The sequence below is a fragment of the Nanorana parkeri genome, unplaced genomic scaffold (assembly GCF_000935625.1).
Source record: "Nanorana parkeri isolate BGI_ZX_2015 unplaced genomic scaffold, ASM93562v1 scaffold601, whole genome shotgun sequence".
Taxonomy (NCBI): Eukaryota; Metazoa; Chordata; class Amphibia; order Anura; family Dicroglossidae; genus Nanorana; species Nanorana parkeri.
Genome location: NW_017306869.1, coordinates 692,676 through 715,602, shown reverse-complemented (window position 1 = coordinate 715,602; position 22,927 = coordinate 692,676). Strand labels below are relative to the sequence as shown.

At 38.9% G+C, this 22,927-nt stretch overlaps 1 protein-coding gene across 1 annotated transcript in view; it reads right to left on the bottom strand.

Moving 5' to 3' along the window:
• The window catches only part of OCA2 (OCA2 melanosomal transmembrane protein), a 220,777-nt gene that overhangs the window by 155,369 nt on the left and 42,481 nt on the right, over window positions 1–22,927 (bottom strand). The window contains exons 2-3 of the mRNA XM_018562806.1: window positions 18,684–18,973; window positions 1,682–1,777 (exon numbers count right to left, since the gene is read on the bottom strand). Of these exons, the coding sequence (XP_018418308.1) occupies window positions 1,682–1,777; window positions 18,684–18,946 (359 nt within the window). The 5' untranslated portion in view covers window positions 18,947–18,973. The remainder of the gene's footprint in view (window positions 1–1,681; window positions 1,778–18,683; window positions 18,974–22,927) is intronic.

The window sequence follows — 22,927 nt, the reverse complement described above, 5'->3', positions numbered from 1 at the left end:
GTAGCACAATATTCGTAGGCGCATTGACACGTGCTTGCGTATGTATGTGCATGCACGTGGGAGGTGGGGGACTTTAAAAAAAATAATTTTGCTTTATTTCATAGGTTTCTTTAAATATTTGTATTTTTTAAACACTTTTTTGCGATCCGGAGGCAGCTGACTTTGGGAAGCTGCTGGGAGTCTGTTTACCTATGTAAACTGCCACCGACGTACTAGGCATGTCAGTGGCTGTTACAGCGTTAAGGTTTCTTTGGTTTGCCATGGTTATAGTGGATACAGCCTTGAGCTGGCCATACACCTATAGATTATCTGCAGATTTTCCCACTGGCCAAGCTTTAGAAAAATTGCTAGGTCGGCCCCACTGGCTCTCAAAATACCTGAACAATCTGATTGGTTGCAGGTATTGTTCAGGTATTTTGAGAGCCAGCGGGGCTGACTAGCAAAATACTGAAGCCTGGCCCAGTGGGAGATTCCTCCATCCACACTGTTTAGCATAGATGGAGGAATCTGTTGCACTTTTCCATCTGACCATAGAAAATCTGCAGATAATCTATAGCTGTATGGCTAGCTTAAGTCTGCATGTGGTGAGAGGAGCCAAGGTGTATAGGGAGGGTGAGAGCGAGCCGTTGAAGACAGAAGTAGCCAGGTCGGGACAGGACAGGGGTGAGATTTTGTGATAGAGGTAGTCAGTAGCAGAGAAGAGAAGGGTTGAGGTGGCGAAGGTTTCTCCGGGTGACAGTGCCGTGTAGGGGGATTCAGGGTTGGGGACAGGGCGAGTGTGAAACTCACAAGGTTGTGGTCTGAGAGGGGAAAATTGGAGTTGGAGAGGTTGCAAGGAGTGCATAGGTGAGAGAACACAAGATCTAGAATGTTGCCATCAGAGCTAGGAGTGTGTGTCCATTGTGTTAGGTCAAAAGAAGAGGTTAGTTTGAAAAGTTGAGTGGTAGCCAGGGTGTTAATGTTAGTAGCAATGTTGTTTATATTTTCTTGACTCGCATTTGCAGGCTTTGTTCATTTTTATGGACTGTTTAGAAGTTGTACTTCTAAAGCCCTGCCTTTCCAGGTCACAATACACTGTCCTTGGGGGGGGGGGGGTGTGAATTGCCGATATGAATACTAATTAAAGCAGTCTGCATGGATGTTAATTCCTCAAAACATTTTAAGCTTTAATAAATCTGTTTCTTAGGTAAAGAGCTTTGTATAAAATTCTTAACTAAATCATATAGGATGCGGAGGCATGTTTTATGCTTGACTTAAAATTTACTTAAAGTCAAATCTTCTTCCCTAGTTTAAAATAGAGTGGGGAAAGGCGAGAACCCCAGACAGGTTTTTACAGCTATGCAGGGCTCTATTAAAAGAGATTTAATCCTCACTTCCTGTCCTGCTGACATTTTCCCAGACGGGAAGTGAAGAGAAGCCTCCAGTTGTAAAGGCAGACATAAATTAAAATGCTTTATGTTGAGTAGGGAGAGTCTAGAAACCCTCTCAAATCTTTATCTTCTGTCTGTGGTGTTTTTACAGATTCTCCTTTTCCTCTTTACCATGTCAGTAGGACAGGAAGTGAGAGTAAAATCTCAAAAATGGAGTTCTAATCATTCCCTACTCTATCCAAACCCAGAAAAAAAGCCTTTGGCTTGACAAGCTTTAGGAAAGCTAGAAAAAAATGTCTTACACGCTGTACCTTTTATTTTCAGAAGAAAAATTCAACAGTGGAGTTCTCTCTGTATAAACAGAGTCTTTCATCTGGTTGAATACCTTGGTCAGCTTAAAGGGATACCTGAAAAAAACAAAACACACCATAATGAATGTGATGAAGCCGCAATTAAAGTGTAAAGTAAATTGACATGCAATAATATATATTAGTGAACACAAACAACAGCCATGAGTATCTGCACATATGTTTTCCTTATCTTGTGTTCCCCAAGATCCTCTGAACAACCTCAATATCAAAATGCTGACTTCCAAACAGTTAGCTCTGCCACTCCAACTGCCCCATTCCCTTCCATCTCTCTTGGTTGCTGAGCAATTTTTTGAGACAGGTAAAACAGCATGGCTGACATTCCACTTTAGCACTGGACACTGCCATATTGATGTTAAATGTCCAAGGTCTGGAAGCTCCCACTACACGGAAGACGGCTTTGGTAGTGCCATTTGGTATAGGTTAGTTTAAAGCAAAAAAAACAAACAGTCACAAGATTAATACATATGCTGCTATAGCTGACCTGTATATTTTTCCAAAGGACAATCACCAAAAACTAAAGTAGAGGAACAACAGGCAGCTAGAATGCTTCAGAAGCCTAAAATGGCAGCACATGTATTTCTTTCATGACAAATGTTAACAAAAGTAGCATATAAAAATCTGAAGCTATAACAGAGAAAATGCAAAAAGAAAACAAAGCCAAGCTTATAAGGCAAAGTAAACTGTACCAAGCACAGGAGCATAATTCATTGCTTTAATGTCTACATGATGCTAAAAATCTAACTGCTTGCTGTCAATTGCAATTCGCTACAAAATAATCACAGCATTTTGCAAAGCCTTGCTAAATAAGTCACAGCTATGTGCAATTCTACACAAACATGGTACCCCTGGAGCATATTTATTTACTATAGAAAATACGGTTAGCCAGATTTAGCAACTAAAATTGTTAAATCTCAGCCAAGAAAAAATATTTCAGATTTCAGTGTTAGAAATGCTAGTCTTTTTAACACCACACAACTCCTACTAGTACTGTATAGAAATGTAACAGCTAGGATCACTCAGTCAGCCCCCTGGAGAAACAGTTCCCCCTTTTTACCCAATAATAGTTCACGGATAGTAAACATTTTTAATGCAAAGTACTTTTGCAACAGGAGCACATCTTACTAACCAACAAGATGAATAATGAATGCAATAAATTGTAATAAGTCTTCGAACTCCCAACTGACCTTAATTTTGAGGGACTTTCACTCTTTTGGAACCCAAATCCTGTTGTCCCTCTTTAAAAAAATACTATTTAACTACCAGACATGTTACCACTCCTTTCATCAAAACTCTAAATAACTGTATTTCTTATTTTTAAAAAGGCAGTATAAAGGAAAAGCGAGTGGAAAAAAAAAAAGAAACACATGTTTGTTTAAACAGTTTGTGTACAAAAAAAAAAAAGGTTCCACTGGCCACCCAACAAGGCCGAATGAGCAGTAAAGAAAACCACCAAGGCACAGACAGACCATTTCTGCAGACTGGGCAGCTGGACAGGGGTTCTCTTGCAACATACGGGCTCAATTATGTTAGATATGGGTCAGTGCATACCTCCCAACTTTCCAGGATGGAAAAAAAGGGCACACCTTCCAGCACAATGTATTGAGGCAATGGACGCACCCCCAGTTATGCTGTCTATTTAGAATTGATATGCTAAAAACGATTACACTCAGCATTTTTTTTAAATCTTTTACCATTACTTTTCTATTATACTGGCTTTTCAAACTAGCAAACATAATTAAGAGATAGGATGAAGGTTTTAATGCAGAATAACACTTTTGGTATAAAATAGTACATTTTTATAAATATCTGTACATGACTAAAAAGGAGGGACAACTGAGCGGGAAAAGGAACAGAAGGATTTGGTTCCAATAAGGAACAGTCCCTCAAAATGAGACGGTTGGCAGGTATGGTCTGTGCTAAGGCGCACAACTATACAGTACTATTTCAATACTATCTCCCTGTACATATTTTTTGTGTCATAATGGACCGCATAAACAGCAAACAGTAGGACTGCTCCAACTGCAAGGGGATCATTTCTGCTGCAGTCCAAATGGTTAGATTACATCTATTCTATGTATAAGCACAGTATACGGTGTTCCTTTTAATATGGGGACAAGTGCATTGCAAGTGGGATCAATCATTTTTGCTGCTGTCCCAATTAATTTCTCCAAAGAAATGTATTGGACCGATTTATTGGACAGATGTCTTCTATTTCCTCTGCATTGAAAGAGAATGTGCACACTTGTTAACATGCGTTTTTTGGTCACATTTGATTTCACAGCAAGAAATCAGAGAAACCTTAAAGAGACTGTCATGAGAGAATCAGGGAGGCTGCCATTTTCTGGAGACCAGCAATGGCCCACTCATACTTCCCTCATTACAAAGTTACTTAAAAAGCTTATTATGTTCTTAATGACAAGTTTACATTACTGTGCTGTAACGTAGTCTGGTACAAAAAAAATCCAACATGTGCTTGTTAACATGTGTTTTTGGCCACATACGTAATTAAGTAATGCCAAACCACATGTGACATTAACAGCAGACACTATTTCAGGAAGAATTTGAGTTTGTCAACTCACAATATAAACAAAAATGCACCAATGCTGATAAAACATATCAACACATGTAATAAAGTGCATGAAGTGTATGTTTTACTGTTGTCACGAGTGGGATTTCTTTGGTTATTAGTAGATAGTGATCAGCCTGTGATTGGTGAAAAAAGTTCCACGGTGTTTGCCCAAGCCCTCTTGAAACTGTGACCGCAACCCCTCTGTGTTCGCACCAAGCCCAGGCTCATCACTATGCATAAAGAAAAAATCATTGCTGACCAACAGATCTGGACCTGGTTCGTACCACATGTCAGGCCCAGATAGTGCAAGGTAGGCATGGAGCCATCATAGTGAAAAAACACAACTAAGCTAGAATATAAGTAGTATAGGCACTACCATATCAATGCAATTAGGAGTTTTCTAACGGACTATGTGGTCCACACAGTATCCCAGACTGCAGCCCCTGTTTCTACATTACAACTTCTAAAAGCCACCATTTATCCTGTACTGTTTTATATGTGTGTAGCATCCTGTAAACGGGAGTGCTGTGAAATTTAGTTAGTTATTCTCAGACTGTAGTTAGTCTGAGATAGATCTGTAGTTATGTTCATCTTAATTCTCCAGAACAATCTATGGTTGTTACATCTGCCTGTTGCTGGGTGTGTTTCTGCCACAGAGCAGAGCAGCCAATATGGATTGTACTGATCATTTGTGTCTCCCAACCAATCACTGGAAGATACAGGCCAGTAATGCATGCTGGGAGAAGATATGATGCTCAGTGTGGCTGATGTAACAGTGAGTCTCCCTCCCCCAGGCCTCCCTAGGGGGAGTCTGCTGCTGATTGGCTGAACTGGCTAGGCCTGAAGTTTGGGGACTAGCCTTTTACTGACACTGAGGTCTGAATTTGGAGGCTCAGTGGTCAGCTGCGGATACTGGAGATGAACATGTACGAGGACTTCTGAAGTACTGCTTTGCCTGATGTTCTCTGCACAGATTGTCGTGTCTGGCTTGAAGGTCCTAGTCTGTGATGGCATCAGTTACTCTGTTCTATTGCTTAAAGGAGTCTACCTCATTCTGGATGTTCCTAACCCTGACCCTCTCTCCCTGAAGTTCAGCAATAAAAGAAATTCAGCTTTTATCTACTGTCTGGACTTTTCTTTGTCGGTCACCACTGGAGGTCTTAAGTGCTATTGGAGGCAGCCGGGTTGCTTAGAAATCCTTAGACAGGCTATGGAAGATCATTCAGCGGCCCTTGTGGGGGTAGCGCTACATGTACACTACTCTTCAATGTATTTAATGAAAGACAGGAATACCTAGGGAGTCGGGACAAATAAAGCATCTGGTTTAGTAAAAGCAATAATTTTGTTATAAAATAAAATGTACAGGTGTTTTTAAATTACAATTCAGAAAAAAGATTAGATATATAGTAAAGCAACTAGAAAAGCAAAGCCTATGATTCGCAAAGTTTAATGTGTAAATGAATTTGGTTTATAAATAAGAATTCTATATCTAAAACAAGAACTCATTTCAGCAGATGTAAATAAATTCTGCAGTCAAATTAGACAAAAGTTGACAATTAGTGGAGTCAATATAGTCTGCCATTTTTGCCTTAATTAGGTAAGTGACAGGTTCACTTTAAAGCCCATCTCTGGTTAAAAAAGTTTTACCCATTGTAGGAAGGAGGGGAGGGAAAGTGTGTATAGAGATTAGCTTTAAGATAACAGTTTACTCAATTCTACTGATTGGCTAGGTAAAAACATGCAATTCTTGGTTGTTACACTTGCATTAGTTTGTGTATGAACAGGGATATCTGGAGGCTGCACATGTATTTGTGTATAAACAGCATTACCTGAAGGTAAAGTATGAGGTAGCAGTTTTATAAGCAGTTGTATATTTTTTTAATCAAAATTGTTTTTATTGATTTTGCAAATGCATAGAAATAAACCAATAAAACAAAGAAAATTAAACACCACAACTCACACAAAGACTTGCTCAATACAACAAGTAAAACTCCAACCACGCTCATATGATATGATATAGTAGTATCACAGCTCATCCTCACAAAAGGTAAGTTGCATATTTAACTAGCAAAACAAAGCCAATTCTTGCCCTTTGCTCAGCTGTGACCATATAGACACATACCATCCAAAAATACAGAGATTTCATAATAGCTAAAACAGATATGAGGCTATTTTGTCCTCCTGAGGAAAAGCTATCCAGACCATGATTGTTCATCGCAAAGCAACTCCTACCTTTCCATTTGTCTAAAAGTGGTCAAATTCATGTTGCAGGTGCTATAACAATGGAAAGCAGCATGCACATCCATTTACGGTTTTGCACAAGGAGATAAAACACATTTACAAACACTATACAGCATAATCTTCAAAGAAAGTAAGCAAACTAAACAATGTTAGGTTCTACGTTGGTAACCTCGCAAAAAAAAAATGAATCACACTAGTTGATACAGGTGAGACAATTTAGCTGGAGCCTGTAAACTATTTTCAGCAAATTGCTAACTCAAAAGAGTGCGCTTTTACACAGCATGTGATTAGGCAGTAACATTTATAGCAATTCTATGACACAAATGTCACATATTCCAGCTGACAGCAAATCTTTTTTTAGTAATATTTGTTTTTTTTATTTGTCATCAAGTTTGAAAACCCTTTTTGCCATCTAAAACGTTTGAGGTATTCAAAGTAAGAAAGTTAAAAAAATCCTAACTAAAAAAGAAATATGGTTAAAGTAGATATAAATGATCATTAAAGAATGTGATGCAAGTCAAACAGGATCACTTTTGTTTGTTAAATACAGTTTTACCCTCACTTCATATAGGTTTTTCATTCCTGCTCTCTGCACATCTTGTAAACCATTCGTATGAACCCTCTGTGGGCATGTGCAAATTCCAGCAGAGGCTAAAGATTACTATTTTACATCAGCTATTACGGCAGAGCGCACCCACACACTATGCGTTGGCATGGCTTCTTGCAGCCAATAGAGCTCACTAAAGAGTGATAACATTGCAGTAGAATGAAGTAAACAATTTAATCGCAGGAAATAAGTTCTTTTTTTTTAAGCATATAGATTTTTTGTGAAATTTTCAATAGTAGAATACAGAATGTATGATGAAACATCTGCGAAGTGGAAAGCAGAAATGGAAACACATCAGTAAAGACATCATGGAGGGAGACTTGGTTTGTAGTTCTGGAAATAAGTTCTTGTGGATACATGTTGATGGTAGGATAACCAGGATTTTTTTTTTCTAACTAAAAAGCGCGGAATATGTAAAAAAAAAAAAACGTTAAATTGTCCAACATATTTGGTTATTTTCTCTTGCCACCTTGCATCTAGAATTCAAAAATAAACTTTTGATGCTGTAAGAGAACTACAAATCTGCTAAGAAAAATATCTAAGTCAACCATACACTGCAAGGATTTCAGCAATGCATTAAAGTGGACCTTTACCCCCTTTTACCAAAAATTACATCAGCATGCAGCTCTGCATTCGGATATAAAATCATCTTCCAATTTATTAGTCAAACTTGCTTTACAGTTACCTACAAATAGAGTTCATCTACTTCCTTGTCCACTTCTGGCACAAATAAGTGCCAAAGCGTTGCATCCTGGGAAGGTTACATCACCAGAGCATTGCTGGGAAATCTCATGAGATCTCAGGGAAAGGCATTCTTCTCCCCTGAGATGATGTGCATGGCCACGTATCCTAGTCACATGTCTAGTCATATCTACAAGCGGTAGCTGTCATCCATTCAAGTTAATGATCGGTTCACAGCAGCTGCATGTAAACACCAGCCTGCTGCATGTAATGATATGTGATATAGTTAAATGTGGTTAGGAATCAATCACCATCCAGGGACGCTTTGATTGTGCATCCAGGGATGCATTACATTACATGCGGTGTGCCAGCATTTACATGCAGAAGCGGTCACATGATCATTAACTTGAATGGGTGACAGCTGCCGCTTGTATATGCCAGATTAGGGATTCCTGCTGCAGGAAAATGCTAATTCCTGATGCAGGAATCCCTAATCGCACCTTAAAACTGATACAGATATGAATGGGGCCTTATTGTGAGTACTGTATATTAGTGTCCATAGTACCATACTGGATATAGTTAAATTTTATTTTGACGTATGAGATTTGGCTAAAGGCCCCCATGGGAAAAAAATATCAAATGGCCAAGAGTGAATTGAGTTTGAGACCCCCTGCCTGTGTGTGTGTGTATTTAATGAGGGATGTCCCGATATCATTTTTTTCAAGACCAAGTAGTTTCCCTCAGGTACTTTCTAAAATAAAAAAAAGACTAAATGATGTTATGGTGTTTTTTTAGAATTATGAAGAACCGTAACTAACGTGGCTGCTGCACGAAAATCAGGAATGCAGTCTTACTTCACTACCGCAACTTGATTGTCCTCTGTATCAGAACCCTCTTCCATTCTCAAAGCCCAGATGCTCCGTATTCTGCAAGGCAACTTTTGGTGCCCTCTTTCAAGTGATGTCCAGGGCATGTGCCATAGTCTGGATACACTCCTGCTGGCTGAGTTAGTTTGCAACATAAAATTTCAATTTTAGTTTCTTACCTCAAGTCATTCCTTGAACATCCAGTTGGCATATACCATTGTATTTATCAGGCTGGTGGTAACTATTTGGTAAGTCTTTTGAATCAGATCTGATACTGCCTCAATATCCTACACATTTTTCTGGCAACATTTAGCATAGCGATTCCAATTTCTGCATTTGTGATAAACCGGACCTTTCCCAGTACATTTTCCCCATATGTGGTGTCCCCCGTTAGCCAAATGCCTGTATCCAGTTGTGCTTGTCTGGGTGCTTCACCGACTTTATGTACTTTCATATAAACACATATATCATGCAAGATAATTGTATAGATAATTCAATATTATAAGACTCACGAGTTGTTGGAATATCAGTTGCTTTGCCAAGTGCAAGGTCAGCGCCTTGAATTATTTTGTATTCCTTACTTTCTTCCAAATACATTCTGTTAAAAAATCACTTCTTCAAATATAAGTTAACTTAATGTTTTTTAGTAATATTACAGACCTGAAACTAAGCGTGGTTCACTTATACTGCGCAAGAAAAAAAAAACTGGATGTGCCTTGATAAAAGCACAGAGCTGCTTGTTTTCTTCTGCACAAAAATCACCCCACGTCTTTAATTTGTTCTTGCCATTCCTTCCCACTCAAAAAGAAATAACATAATTTCAACCCTGTTAGGAGGACCTTATATAAGATCAACAAGTTGTTTAAACCTTTTGACTTACTCTTAAAAGATTTTTACTGTCCATTTCATACAAAATGACTGTATGCCACCAAATCACATTTTCTGTTAATTACATTAGGCTTTACCTTATATTAACAGTTCATTGTGCATGGTGTTTGGAGACAGGAGACATGCATGCTGCATCAGAACTGTGTCCTTAACATTAGACATGTAATCCAGCAAAAAATTTGTTTAGTTTGGGGTCGATTTGGATTTTTATTTCTTTTTTCTTTTCTGTTCCGAAATGTGATTGCATTCATAATTCGGATTTCATATTAGTCTGATTTATTGTTTTGGAACGATCCACAACAGGATGTCACATGTCCATGCCTGTAATGCAACTCCAAAAACAAAACAAAAAAATCTGAGTGGCCAAAGAGCAATCACGTCTGATTTAGTTATGTTTTGAACGAAAGCCGGACAAATCCGAATTTTCGATAAACATTTGGATTTCTGCGCATTCAGACGGGTTCGAATTCGAAAATTCGGATATATCTGAACAAAATTTGTATGAATATCCATTTAGAAAGAAACTATATTTACCTGTCTACTTAACATCTAACTAGTCTAAGATGGCTCCTGCCATACTCTTTAACCAAAAACTAGCAACATGGCTTTTACTTAAACCAGACAACACACATTCAATTTGTAGGTAAAAGAGTTACATGGAAAACATTTTTTGCTGGTCACATAAATACTATACTTCCATTTCAGTATTGTAAGGCAGCAATATTGGCCCTTATCTTTTGGACACTGCAAAAATGTGAACTTTGAAAAGGAACTACAAAAATTACTAATACACACACACACACACACACACACACACAGTCATGGCCAAAAATATTGGCACCCCTGCACTTCTGTCGGATAATGCACCACTATGTGCAGAAAATTGTTTGCAATTACAAATGTTTAGGCATTCCCATGGTTTTGTTTGTATTGGTATGACACAAATAAGTGGAGAAAAAAAAAAAAAAAAGCCAAATTTGACATTCCACGCACAACTCCAAAAATGGACTGGACAAAATGTCCGGCACCCTCAATTAATATTTGGTAGCCCAGCCCTTGGAAAAAAAACCTGAAATCAATTGCTTCCTGTAACCATCAATTAGTTTCTTACACCTCTCTACAGTAATTGTGGACCACTCTTCTTTCGCCAGCTGCTCCAGGTCTCTTAGATTGGAAGGATTCCTTTTCCCAACTGCTGTTTTGAGATCTCTCCACAGGTGCTCTATGGGACTCGGATCTGGACTCATTGCTGCCCAGTCCAGTACTCTCCAGCACTTTGTCTGAAACCATTTCTGGGTGCTTTTTGACGAGTGCTTTGGAGTGCTTTGATTGTCCTGCTGTAAGACACATGACCTCTGTCAGAGATCCAAATTTGACACTGAGCCATACATTGCAGCCCAAAATTCTTTGGTAGTCTTCAGATTTCATAATGACATGCACACAGTCAAGACATCCAGTGTCTGAAGCAGCAAAGCAACCCCAAAACATCAGTGAACCTCCACCATGTTTGACTGTGGTGTCTGTATTTTTTTCTTTAAAAGGCCTCATTTATTTTTCGAAAAACAGTAGAATGATGGGCTTTACCAAAAAGCTGTAATTTTGTTTCGTCTGTCCACAGCACATTCTCCCAAAAGGATTTTGGCTTCCTCAGGTAAGTTTTGGCAAACTCCATTCTGGCTTTTTCTTTGTTTGTGTCAGCAGTGGGGTCCTCCTGGGTCTCTTACCATAGCGTCCCTTTTCATTCAGATAGCAACATATAGTGCGAGCTGACAGAGCTGAAGGTCAGCTTGAATTTGTCTGCAAGTTGTTCGAGGGTCTTTATCCAACATTCAAACAATCCTTTGTTGCAATCTTTGATCAATTGTTCTCTTTCGTCCACTTCCGGGGAGATTAGCTACAGTGCCATGTGCTGTAAACATCTTGACAATGTTGCGCACAGTGGACACAGGAACATCAAGATCTCTGGAGATGGACTTGTAACCTTGAGATTGTCCATGCTTTTCCACAATTTTTGTTCTCAAATCCTCAGACAATTCTTTGCTGTTTTTTCTCTTCCCTATGTTCCGTGTGGCACACTGAGACACACAACAGAAAGGTTGAGTCAGTTTTTCACCATTTTAACTGGTTGCTGGTGTGATTTCTATATCGCCAGCACCTGTTAATTGATACAGGTGAGTTTGATTACAAATTACAGGAGCATCACAAACTTGGAATGCAATTATTTCTTGCAATTTTGAGAAGGTGCCAATAATTTTGCCCATGAGGCATTGCAAGATTCTCACAGCCACAGACATGACTCCCGGAGAGAGATGCATCATGGGATTTGTAGTTTCACCACAGCTGGAGGGCTGGAGTTTGGCCACCCCTGCCTTAGGGAGTGGGTTCTAAGGGTCAGCCGATATTCTGCCAGGGAGCCCTTCACAGAAGTTTGAGCTTGGCTGCATGCTGACTCCAGGTCGCAACCCTCGAGTTTACCCAGCTCATGTGTGGAGAGTGCCCTTACACACACAGGAGACAGAAAATGGCTGCATTCCAGTCAGTGCTGGTAAAGCTGAGATGACACGAGAAAAAAAAAAGACGTAGAAAACAGGCCAAATGTCAGGGCTGGCAGTGGACAAATGTAATAAGGAGAACAACTCGAGTCTGTACGTAAAAGGACAATCCAGAGAATAGCAGGTCAGGAGCAAAGGCAAAAATGGGAGCTCAGAGGCAGCACTAGTATTACTGAAGCAAAGCAAGCTGGTCCGAGCAGGATTTAAATAAGGAGATTGAGAGAGGCTGGACAGGATGTAGCAAGGTATATTAAGGATCAAGCGAAACGGGCAACACTCATAGCTGATAGCTCTGTGCAGCAAGAGCAAAGCACATGCTTGTAGAACCACAGCTGCTAGCAGACCCATATCAGCAAAAAGGGAAAAAAAAATGCAAGCACGTTGAATCACTTAAATACAATAGGTTATGTTGGCAGCAATTTAGGCAAGAGTGCAGTTCAGCACTTCACAGTCATTTACATTTTTGAGCAGTAACATTTGATCCTTATCCTCTATTATTAGGAGTGACTTTGGGAGCTAAGCAATATATATTGCTAATAAAACAAATATACTCCCTCTGTTCTCTTATCTGCATTAGAGTCAAACTCAGTTTAAGAGTCTGGGTTTTTTTTTAATCAAAAGAATGCTTAATACTGTTCTTCACAAACTAAGCAGAAATCAGAATGATAATTTTACAAAGATAAAAAGCTCATTTTCAGATACCAAACAGTTTCTTAAAGTTAAATGAAGACGGTCATGACATACCAGTCCTGCCTATGTTCATGAGATGGTCCTTTACTCTCAGATTCTCAAAGGAGGAGGGCTTGCAGAGAATGACAATTTCACTGACAAAAGGTAGAGGGTTGGTATATCAACTGGATGTGATACTACAATGTATTTCAAGACAGATTCAGGATACATCCTTTTTGTCTGTATTTGTGTTTAAGTAATAGCCCTACCTGAACATTGGAGGCTTAAAGTTAGCTATTCTCAGGTAATGATACGTTTCTGATAGGTAATGCAGGGAAGCTTTCTACTGGATGGAGTTATATGCCTATTATGTTATCTGAAATCCACAGAAGAACAATTGTTGTTGAAGAATAGACATTAAATGGAACTTTTTTTTCATAATGGTTCAATTAAAACAAAACATTTGGTACTGCAGAGATAAGAATACAATGAAATAAACATTCAGCATTCCATTGCTTGGTATTTAATTTTTTTTTTGTCACAATTAGATGATTTGTTTTTTGTATGTGGTGGTATGTGTGATGAAAGACTAAAATAAGCATTTTTTGTGAAGCAAAGTATAAAAATAAATCATACGAACTAGGGACGCACCGATATATCAGCCGCCGAAACATATCGGCCTGAAATTTTTTTTATTTCGGTTTTGTTTTAAAAATTTCCATTTCAGTTTACCACTAATACAAACTGAAGGCCAAATCAAAGAGCAAAAATGCACTCTGGATTATACCGCCAACAGTTTAGGAAAGGATTAAAAATTAGAGGATAAAAGGACTAGCTTAGCCTTACTTAAATATTGGTACAACAGTTGCTTTACGTCAATTAGCTGGTATCTGCCCAGTCAGTATGGAGTCCTTAAAAATTAGGAACAATAGCCTCGCTATTATCATGCTTAGCTCTTTAAGTACCCGTGGGTGCAAGTTATCTGGTCCTCAAGATTTACATTAAGTTTTTGTAGTCTGCGGCAAACCCTATCTTCCGTCAACCACACCGGTATTTTCCTCCCAGTGCTACACAGATTCTTGCTGTGTACATTAAACCCATTGTTTTCCCGAGTAAATACAGTGGATTGATGTCTGAATCATAATTGGAGGGATTTCCCCTGGTTTCATGTCCCCATGACTGGTAAGGCCATACGTGAGGGAGATTTCCTAGGGAGAATTGGACAGCAATACTTCGCTTTTGTATATAAACATTTGAATTTAAGCCATAGGACTAAATTTATTATTACAAGCATTTATATAGTGCAGCAGACAGTTTATGCAACACTTTTACATACTGAACATACAATATACATTTTAGTGAAACAAACATATATAACTACATTAAAGAAGGGGGGGGGGGAGATTTCCAAGCAGCCGAGCCATGTCACTCATAATGAATATAACATTTTAAAAAGAGGTTAGAGCGGATTTATATTATATAAATCATGTAAATTAAAAGAAAAAAAATACATATGGATGGGGGAATGACAGAATTGGGTGCCCATCTAACATTGGCGGGGGAACCATGCTTCCAGTACCAGCCTGAATGAGTTACAGGTAAATGTCACACACATGGCTAACTAAAAGAAAAAATCTGAGCTCCCTTGCTTTATGCACCTATATGAGAAAAAGTAACTAGAAATAGCATGACAAGCAAAAGCAGAATCTGAGCATGCAGGCCCATTAAACACAACCCAGAGCTGATCCTGCTGAAACGACAGAGGTTAATTCTTTAAAAAAACTCTTATCACAGCAGTTTTCCTAGCACATTTTCTTGGCATTGGGGCAGAATTCATTGAAAAACATTAATGCAGGTGCTACTGCTGCTAGCACCTCACAAAGTAGCATTGCTTGCAGTAGTGACAATGATCCTTCAGTGTCTAACTGATCTACAAATTACTCACAAAGGCTTAGAAGACTCCTCTCATTCTTGGCACTGGCTCAGACTGATTCAAGATGAATTATTCATGTTTCACCTCAGTAGAAAAATGCATTTAATCTATTTCTTGTTCCAAGAAAATATCATGATTGTGACTGACCTCTCTTCACACATGGTATAAATACTATTGTAGTAATATCATTTTGGGACAAATATTAGAAGGGAAAAAAAAAAAAAGAAAGCCTCAGCAATTATAAGTTTAGAGGCTTTATGAGTATACAAGAAAAAATAATCAGCATTTACTTGTCCAGCTTTCCATTTTTAAGTAGGGAAGCTTATATTAATAATTAGGAGTCGCTTAAGGATAAGTAAAATCTAGGGATGCACCGATACCACTTTTTTAAGACCGAGTACGAGTACCGATACTTTTTCCAAGTACTCACCGATACCAATTACCGATACTTTTCCCTAAAGGGGCAGGTCACATTTTTTCTGAAGCAATACAAAATAATGATTTTAGGTCAGTTTCTTCATATTATGAAGAACATGAAATGAATATTTATCATGCCATTGCTAACTAAGGCTTGTATCCCCATAGTGGGGGAAATAGATGAGCACATGTCCAGACTCCAGAAAACACTGCATTGTATAGTGTGGCACAGCCATATCCAATTCTTCATACCTGGCTTTATATTATAATTTTTTTATAATATAAAGCCAGGTATGAAGAATTGGATATGGCTGTGCCACACTATACAATGCAGTGTTTTCTGGAGTCTGGACATGTGCTCATCTATTTTCCCCACTAGGGGGATACAAGCCTTAGTTACCAATGGCAAGATCTACTTATTAATTTCATTATTTAATGTCTTTTTTTTAAATATTATATAAAGTTAAACATTACAGGCATATATTCTTTTTGTTCCCACCAGCCCAGCCCCCATGCGGTGCTGCAGTACTAATAGAAAACAATTTTGTTTCTGCCTGGAGATCCAAACCATTTAAATGACCCTTTATCTCATGTTTGTCAACCAGATCCGTAACCAAAATGAACCCTATATACCAAAAAGATAAACCAGCTAACAAGAGTGGCTGGTTTAAAAAGGGTTAACAGAGGATCGGGACAAGTATTCCAATTACAAAAAGAGTTTATTAGATAAAATATCAGTTTTGGACATAAATATCATATCACTAACTGGTTTAAAAAAAAAAAAGCATGACATACAATTATAAATCTTCAGGTATGCAGATCTGTTTGTATAATGTGCTCTCATTCATATATGCTAATCAGCTGACACCATAGGATAATACATTTCATATAACGTATTATCGTTTGGTGTCCGCTGGTATCTGAAATACACGTATTAATCTCCAGTGGGAAAAACATGGAAGTTACATAGTACCTCCTTCTTAAAAAATCAGTTTTTTTCCCACATGGTGTCAGCTGATTAGCATATATGAATGAGAGCACATTATACAAACCGATCTGCATACCTGAAGATTTATAATTGTATGTCATGCTTTTATGTTTTTTTTTAAACCAGTTAGTGATATGATGTTTATGTCCAAAACTGATATTTTATCTAATAAACTCTTTTTGTAATTGGAATACTTGTCCCGATCCTCTGTTAACCCTTTTTAAAATAGCCACTCTTGTTAGCTGGTTTATCTTTTTGGTATATATGGTGCTGCAGTACTAACCTGCTGTGTCGTCTTCTTCGTCTGCTTCAGCCACTCCGTGTCACAGCCTAGTCATCTGCTCCATTCTGATTGGCCGATTGGACTGACTGGTGAGGAAGCCTGGTCAATCATCCAATCAGCGAGAGAAGAGGTCAGAATGGAGCAGATGACTGAGGACTTGGAGGAGGAGTTCGCGGCCATCTTGTTTCATTGAAGAGGCGATGGAGGTCCTGTGTGCGGCGGTTTTCGGGTCCCTGAAGATGGCGGACGCGGCACAGGTACTCGTTTTTTGTATCGGAGTATTTGCACGAGTACTCATGCAAATACTCGGTATCGCCGCCGATACCGATGCTTGTATCGGTGCATCCCTAGTAAAATCATACAACTATACTTTAGGTTAACACTCCTTATAAATGATAGTTAGAAAGTGAAACCATTAAGACTCCCGTGAATCGTAAATATCATAAGGGGACCTCTGTGTAAAGCTTATGTAAAAAGATAAAACATTTTTTGTTTGATTTTTTTTTTAGAGTTGTTCGCAATGTAACCACTATGTGCAGGGCTTGAAAAATTTGATGGTGTCTCACCAGTCAGTAAAAAATGTCACCAGTCAGCATGACCGGACTATAGCCTTGCAATTTATGTTAACATTTTTTGGGGACAGATAGAGTATATAGGTATATAATCACCACAGGGGGGGGGGGGTGTTATTGTTTTTTTTTTTACTATAGAACGAAAAAAGTACCATAAATGTAAAAAAAAAAAAAAATTCCCTACGTTATGTTATAAAACATTTATTCTTACCCATATTTTTAGTAAAACATAAAATTCGGGGTCACGGCAGGTAAATAGACACCAAACATGTCAAGCCTTAAAATTGCGTGCGTCCGCAAAATACGCCCATAGGCGGCCATTAAAACACTTTTACTGCTCATCAGTTTAGTATTATCAGTGATTAATGCTCTAAAATTATTGCTCTCACTCTGACGTTTGCGGCGATATATAACATGTGCGGCACAATAGGCGCAATCGTCGTTTTCACACGTAGGCGCACCCGACGCATATCTGCGTGTGTTGGGGGGGCGGGGACTTAAAAAAATTTTGTTTTTTTTTTTTAAATGTATGATTTTTTTATGATTCTTTAATTTTACACACAGCTTTATTGCTTTTACATGGGGGGCTAAGAAGCCCCCTATGTAATAGCCAATTTACATGACAGGTCCTCTTTAGGGAGACATCAGGGGTCTCCAAGACCCGTCACCTAGGGACCCCCAGAGAAGCTGATGCAGTGTTTTTAAAAAAAATAAATATATATATATATATCATGTGATGTGTAGGGGGCTACTAATGTGAAGGGGGATCGAATGTGAAAGGGGGGATTCTGATTTGAAGGGTGGCTGATATGAAGGGGCAGTCCCATTTTTTTTTTGCTTTTGCGTGAGGTTCTCCCCTACATTACTTACCAGACCCCTACTTGGGATGAGGGCCTGTTATGGATTTTTACATATTTACATACAAGTTATTTACATTTTAGACTGGGGTGCCTCGAGATTTTGCATACTTTTAAAAGGGTGCCATGACTGAAAAATGTTGAGAAATAAGAGATGCTGTTTGCATATGTGCTGTGTTTAAAAATGGGTAAAAGGTTATGTCAGCCAACTTCTATATACCTGTTAAACAGTATTCATACCAAGGTAATCATTTTGGGTTAATTCTCTAAAATCCGTTAAAACCCGATAGTCACTAACTTTATGATTTGTTCCACATTCTCATAAATAAATCTACTATGTGTTGTCAGTTTTTCCAATATGCTTCTTGTTTGTTTATTCTTTCATTGATCCAATATGGGCCCATTGAGCCCAACAAGCACCAATAGTATATTCTACACTTCCAGATGGCACCCGGGGCCAATACACACTCATGTAGAGATGAGTGAATCAATCTTCCCAAACCAAGATTTCACCCAGGTATGCATTAGCAATACACCAACAAGACCTCAGAGACCACATACAAACCTGAACAGTTGTGCATACCTGAACACTTATTAAGTATTAGGATCTGATAACATTACTTATCTTCTTATATAACTGAAGCATTGTATGTCATGCAAAAGTATGTGGAAGTTTTTGCTTTGGTAAATGAAAATTACAGATTCTTGACTTCTGAAATAATGGTGTAGATTAGCCTTACCTGCCAGGTCACAAATGATTGTCCACACCATCAACTACATTTGGCAAATAGGGTTAAAGAATATCCCAAAAAGACTTACCTTCCTTGCACAGGAGTAGGGCCATAATCTTCCCCAAGGGCTACACAACATTCTTGCCCATTCTGGTAAGACTTCTCCCAGTTTCCCTTAGCATCTGCAGCTCTGTGAAAGCTTTCCAGAAGTATGAGCTCATTGTGGTCAAGGGTCACTGCATCTGTGCCCACACATCCATTCAAGCCAGAGTGGTGTGCAGCACTGGTCTGAATCCTATCCACATCAATTGTATTTACACGTGGGACATCATTATTGTTCTCCAGGTACATTTTACTGTTTGGAAGCAATCTTCTTAACTGCAAGATGGATGTAGAAATATATAAATAGTTAAAAAAATGACCAACAAAATAATAAAGCTGTATACATTGAAGAGCAAGCATGTTTTCATCAACAATTAACAAGTGCATGTCCCTCCATTTATGAGCACAGAAAAAAGCAGAGAAAATTAACCTGAAAAACATTAATGCCCATTTATGACAAGTACACAATAGTATAGATTTGTTAAGTCTAACTCATCAATGTATATGTAATAAAACTGCTACAGAGTCAGACAGCTGTAAAAAGACTCCTTAAAAGCAAGGTGGGTCATGCTCAGAGGGTTTTTTTTGGGTAAGATCCAATGCTACTAGTCTCATAATATAGATTATTAAAATCTAAGTGTATGTAAGCATCAGAAAGCAAGAAAATATACAGTATTTTTGCAGATGGGTTTTGGCAGACAGGAAGAGGGAGGCAAAGCCTTGCACAAGGTGTTTGGACCCCACTGTAATTCCCAGGAGAATTTTGCTGCAATGCTCCTGGGTGCCACCAGATGTCTCCATATGTCCATGATTTCTTTGTTGTAGAACTTTTCTAAGGGGAACCAAGCAAAGGACTAATATGTTGGACTACGGTCACCATCTTGGAGAGGTCTATGTCGTAATTGCGCACCAAGCTCTTTCAAGATTTTGGCGGCCATTTTGGCAAGCACATGGTATACAAATACCATGTACTGGATCACATGAGGAGTCTTGCATGGGAAGCAGAGGGGACCACCACAATAATGTGAAGCTGTGATTTTGGTCCACATCACCACCCCATCCAGGGAGCAGGTCTGCTTTCCAACAACGTGAGTCCTTTCAAAGGGGAGAGAGGTTCAAGCATATGTTATGCAAGGGCTTCCCCATGGGGGGGGGTAGGATTGGGAGGAACTCTAACTGCATCAGAAATAGAGACTGGAAAGCGCATGATAGGAAAGACATCACCCTCAGTAAGGGAGGGGGTAGAGTAAGAGATGTTTTGGGGAGACGGGATAGAAGTGTACACTAACTGAGCACCCAAACTAGTAGTTCTGAAAGATGTTTATTCTATTGAGACTTGTCTTAAAGTGATATTAAAGTTAAAAAAAAAATTAAGCCGTTTCAAATGCTGAATAAATCACTTACAATGGTTGCTGCTCCTTGATGTTTAAAAGTTATAGATTCTGCAGAATCAGTTGGTCCCATTGAGCAATGGCCCTGATATCCTGTTTTAGGGTGGCTCCTCTCCCTTGCAGGGTCCTATGGAGCCACCCTTGTGTGTGCTAGTAAGACATTTGTCTCCACAAACACACAGGTACGGCAAGCCACTCCCCTCCTCCCTGTTCCCAAATCCTTCTGCCTCCCTCCTTCCTTAGCCCTTCTTTAAGCTAGTAGATTGAGAGCTACCAGAGACTGCTCCGTCCTTTGTGATCTTGTACTTGACAAGAAGTTCAGGCGAGCAGAGAAAGTTGGAGTCAACTGTTTGGAAATATGATTACTGTAGGTGTTTGGCCAAAGATAAATACTTTGCTTTGTTTGATCTTGATTCATTATTGAAAAAAGATGGAGCGTTTAATACTACTCTAAAGTGCATTTTCACCTTTATAACCAAATTGGCAAAACACTTATAATTGTTACATATATAAAACTAAAAATTGCAGCTTACCTTTTTTAGATGTTTCTGCTAATTCCAGGACTGAAAAATCCTTCTTAGTTCTTACTGTCTGGGGGGAGGGAGTTTTGTGTATATTAACCCTATCTGTACTGCACTGGCAGATTTATCACTAACAAGGTGAGCAAGACTGTCTCTTAACTTAGAGTTAAAGCCCTGAAGATTTTCTATGTTAATGCTCAGTCTAAATGTCTAGCTGCTAGGACAGTTTGCAGTTACTGAATTTGAAAGAGAAGCAACTTGCTAAATGGGGATATCTAGGCCCAATGCAAGGGTTAAGAATAATTGTGCTCAGGGTTCTTGTAACCAGAAGCCTTTGCGTATTGTAGGTTCTGTGCACTGCACTGTCCGGAGATTTTAAAGAATTTATTTTCTTTAAATTGTGTAATGGCCACCACTAGGGATGAGCATATGTGCTTGGGTTCAATTCACAAACAGTTTTGCAACGCTTGCTTGAAGTTCGCAAACTTTACAGCAAACCCCAGTAAATCAGGGGTGCAAGCTTGTTATTCAATTCTGGCCATTTGCAAAGCTAATAAGCAAACTATGGTCAAACAAAAGGCATGGGAAGCTGTGCACTGCCATGGTGTACATGTACCAAATACAACATTTTAAAAACAACATCTAGAACAAACCCCGACACTATTGCTGTTGTGATCCCACCCTTTATACAGTAATAGAACAGGGGCAGTGTTATCCACTCCTTTAAATTTTTTGCTCATGTGATTTAGCGATAATATAGTTGTTGTGAGCCCACCCTTTTATACAAGGGGGACTGGGTTATCCACTCCTACAAAGTTTTGGCCCTTGTGACTTTGCTGACCAGGGAAAAGCCATGCACTAAATTATAGGTTGTTCTGCATTTCTGGTGGCAAATGTTTTGCCCAAAGTCCCATGGATTTATCACACACCTGAACCTCATTCCAAGTTAACTCACTGCAGTTCAACTTTATGGTCACAAAAGTATATCGCACTCTGAATGCACTGACCATCAGATTTTTCAAACCTTGCACAAATACAAACCCTCATTGTTTCAGTCTGCATTCATGCCTGCTTTGAAATAAAGTGGAGTAAGCCTGTATAAAAAAAAAAAATATATATATATATATTTACTTTTTACACACACTGTCTTAACATGATGTCCATATCTACCAATGCTGTAGAACTAAATAGAAGAGTTAAACTAGTATTAAACTCTCATTTTTTTCCAATTAACCCACCGACTGCGCTGACCAAAGGGAATCGCTTCACAGCAGTCCGGTGACCACACTAACCAATGTTTGTCACTGATCACCGTTTGTGAGCAAAATTTTGAACAGTTACTGCAGGGCTGCAATCCTGTATACGGACATTACACTGGGAGCCATGGAGGGGAAGGAGCGATGGTTGACCGTTAAGAGCAGCGCCAGGTGGTAAGCGAGAGCAGATTGGTTTGGATAATTCCATTTTACCACATTTTGCAACGGCAATTGTCCATCTACTGGGAGGAAGAAAAAAGGAGGGAGGAGAGGGGAGAAGGAGGGAGGGCAGTGGATTGACATGCTCTGCTTGTGTGTTTGTTGTGACACACACAGGTTACTAGGTCATACAAGGGGGGCTCCATAGGAGTCCCCTAACACAAGATATCAGGGCAAGTGCAGAGCAGACCAGTTGCTTCAGCAGGAAACTAAAACTTCTCTTCTTTACCATAATTCTAAAAATAAGGAACTTGCATACGTATTCTTATTTAGAAGCCCTGCCAGATAAAATAAATCATAAAGCAATCAGAACAGGTGCCTTGCAGTCCCCGGTGAAAGCACTATTATGTTAAATGGTAATGGAAACTATTTACACTTGTAAGTGGAGAAAAAAAAAGGCTGTTCTATTTCACAGCAGAGCCACTTTGGAATGTAGGATGCACAATGCACTTCACTTAAAAGTTACATTTCTGCTCTCTGGGTTTCTCCACTAAACAAGCCACACAGCTGGCTGACAAACATGAATCAACAAAAGCTACGCAGAATGAAAAACAAAGGAAATTTTGTACTTAGAAATAAGAAAGAAACTTAATTTATGAAGTTAGTTAGGCTATTTAGAGTGCAAAAAAGTCTTCAAAAGAGAAACACCATTGGAATCTGGGCTACTCAGGATACAGAAAAAGGCATCACAAAGGTTTCTTTATGTACTGTCACTGCGTATCGCCTATATTACTGTATAGTGCAAATAGGCATTAGAATTGATATGGCATGAATTGTGTGAACTGCAACCATTGAAACATCTGAATCTCAGCCAAGTTTGAAAATGTTTTATATATATATATA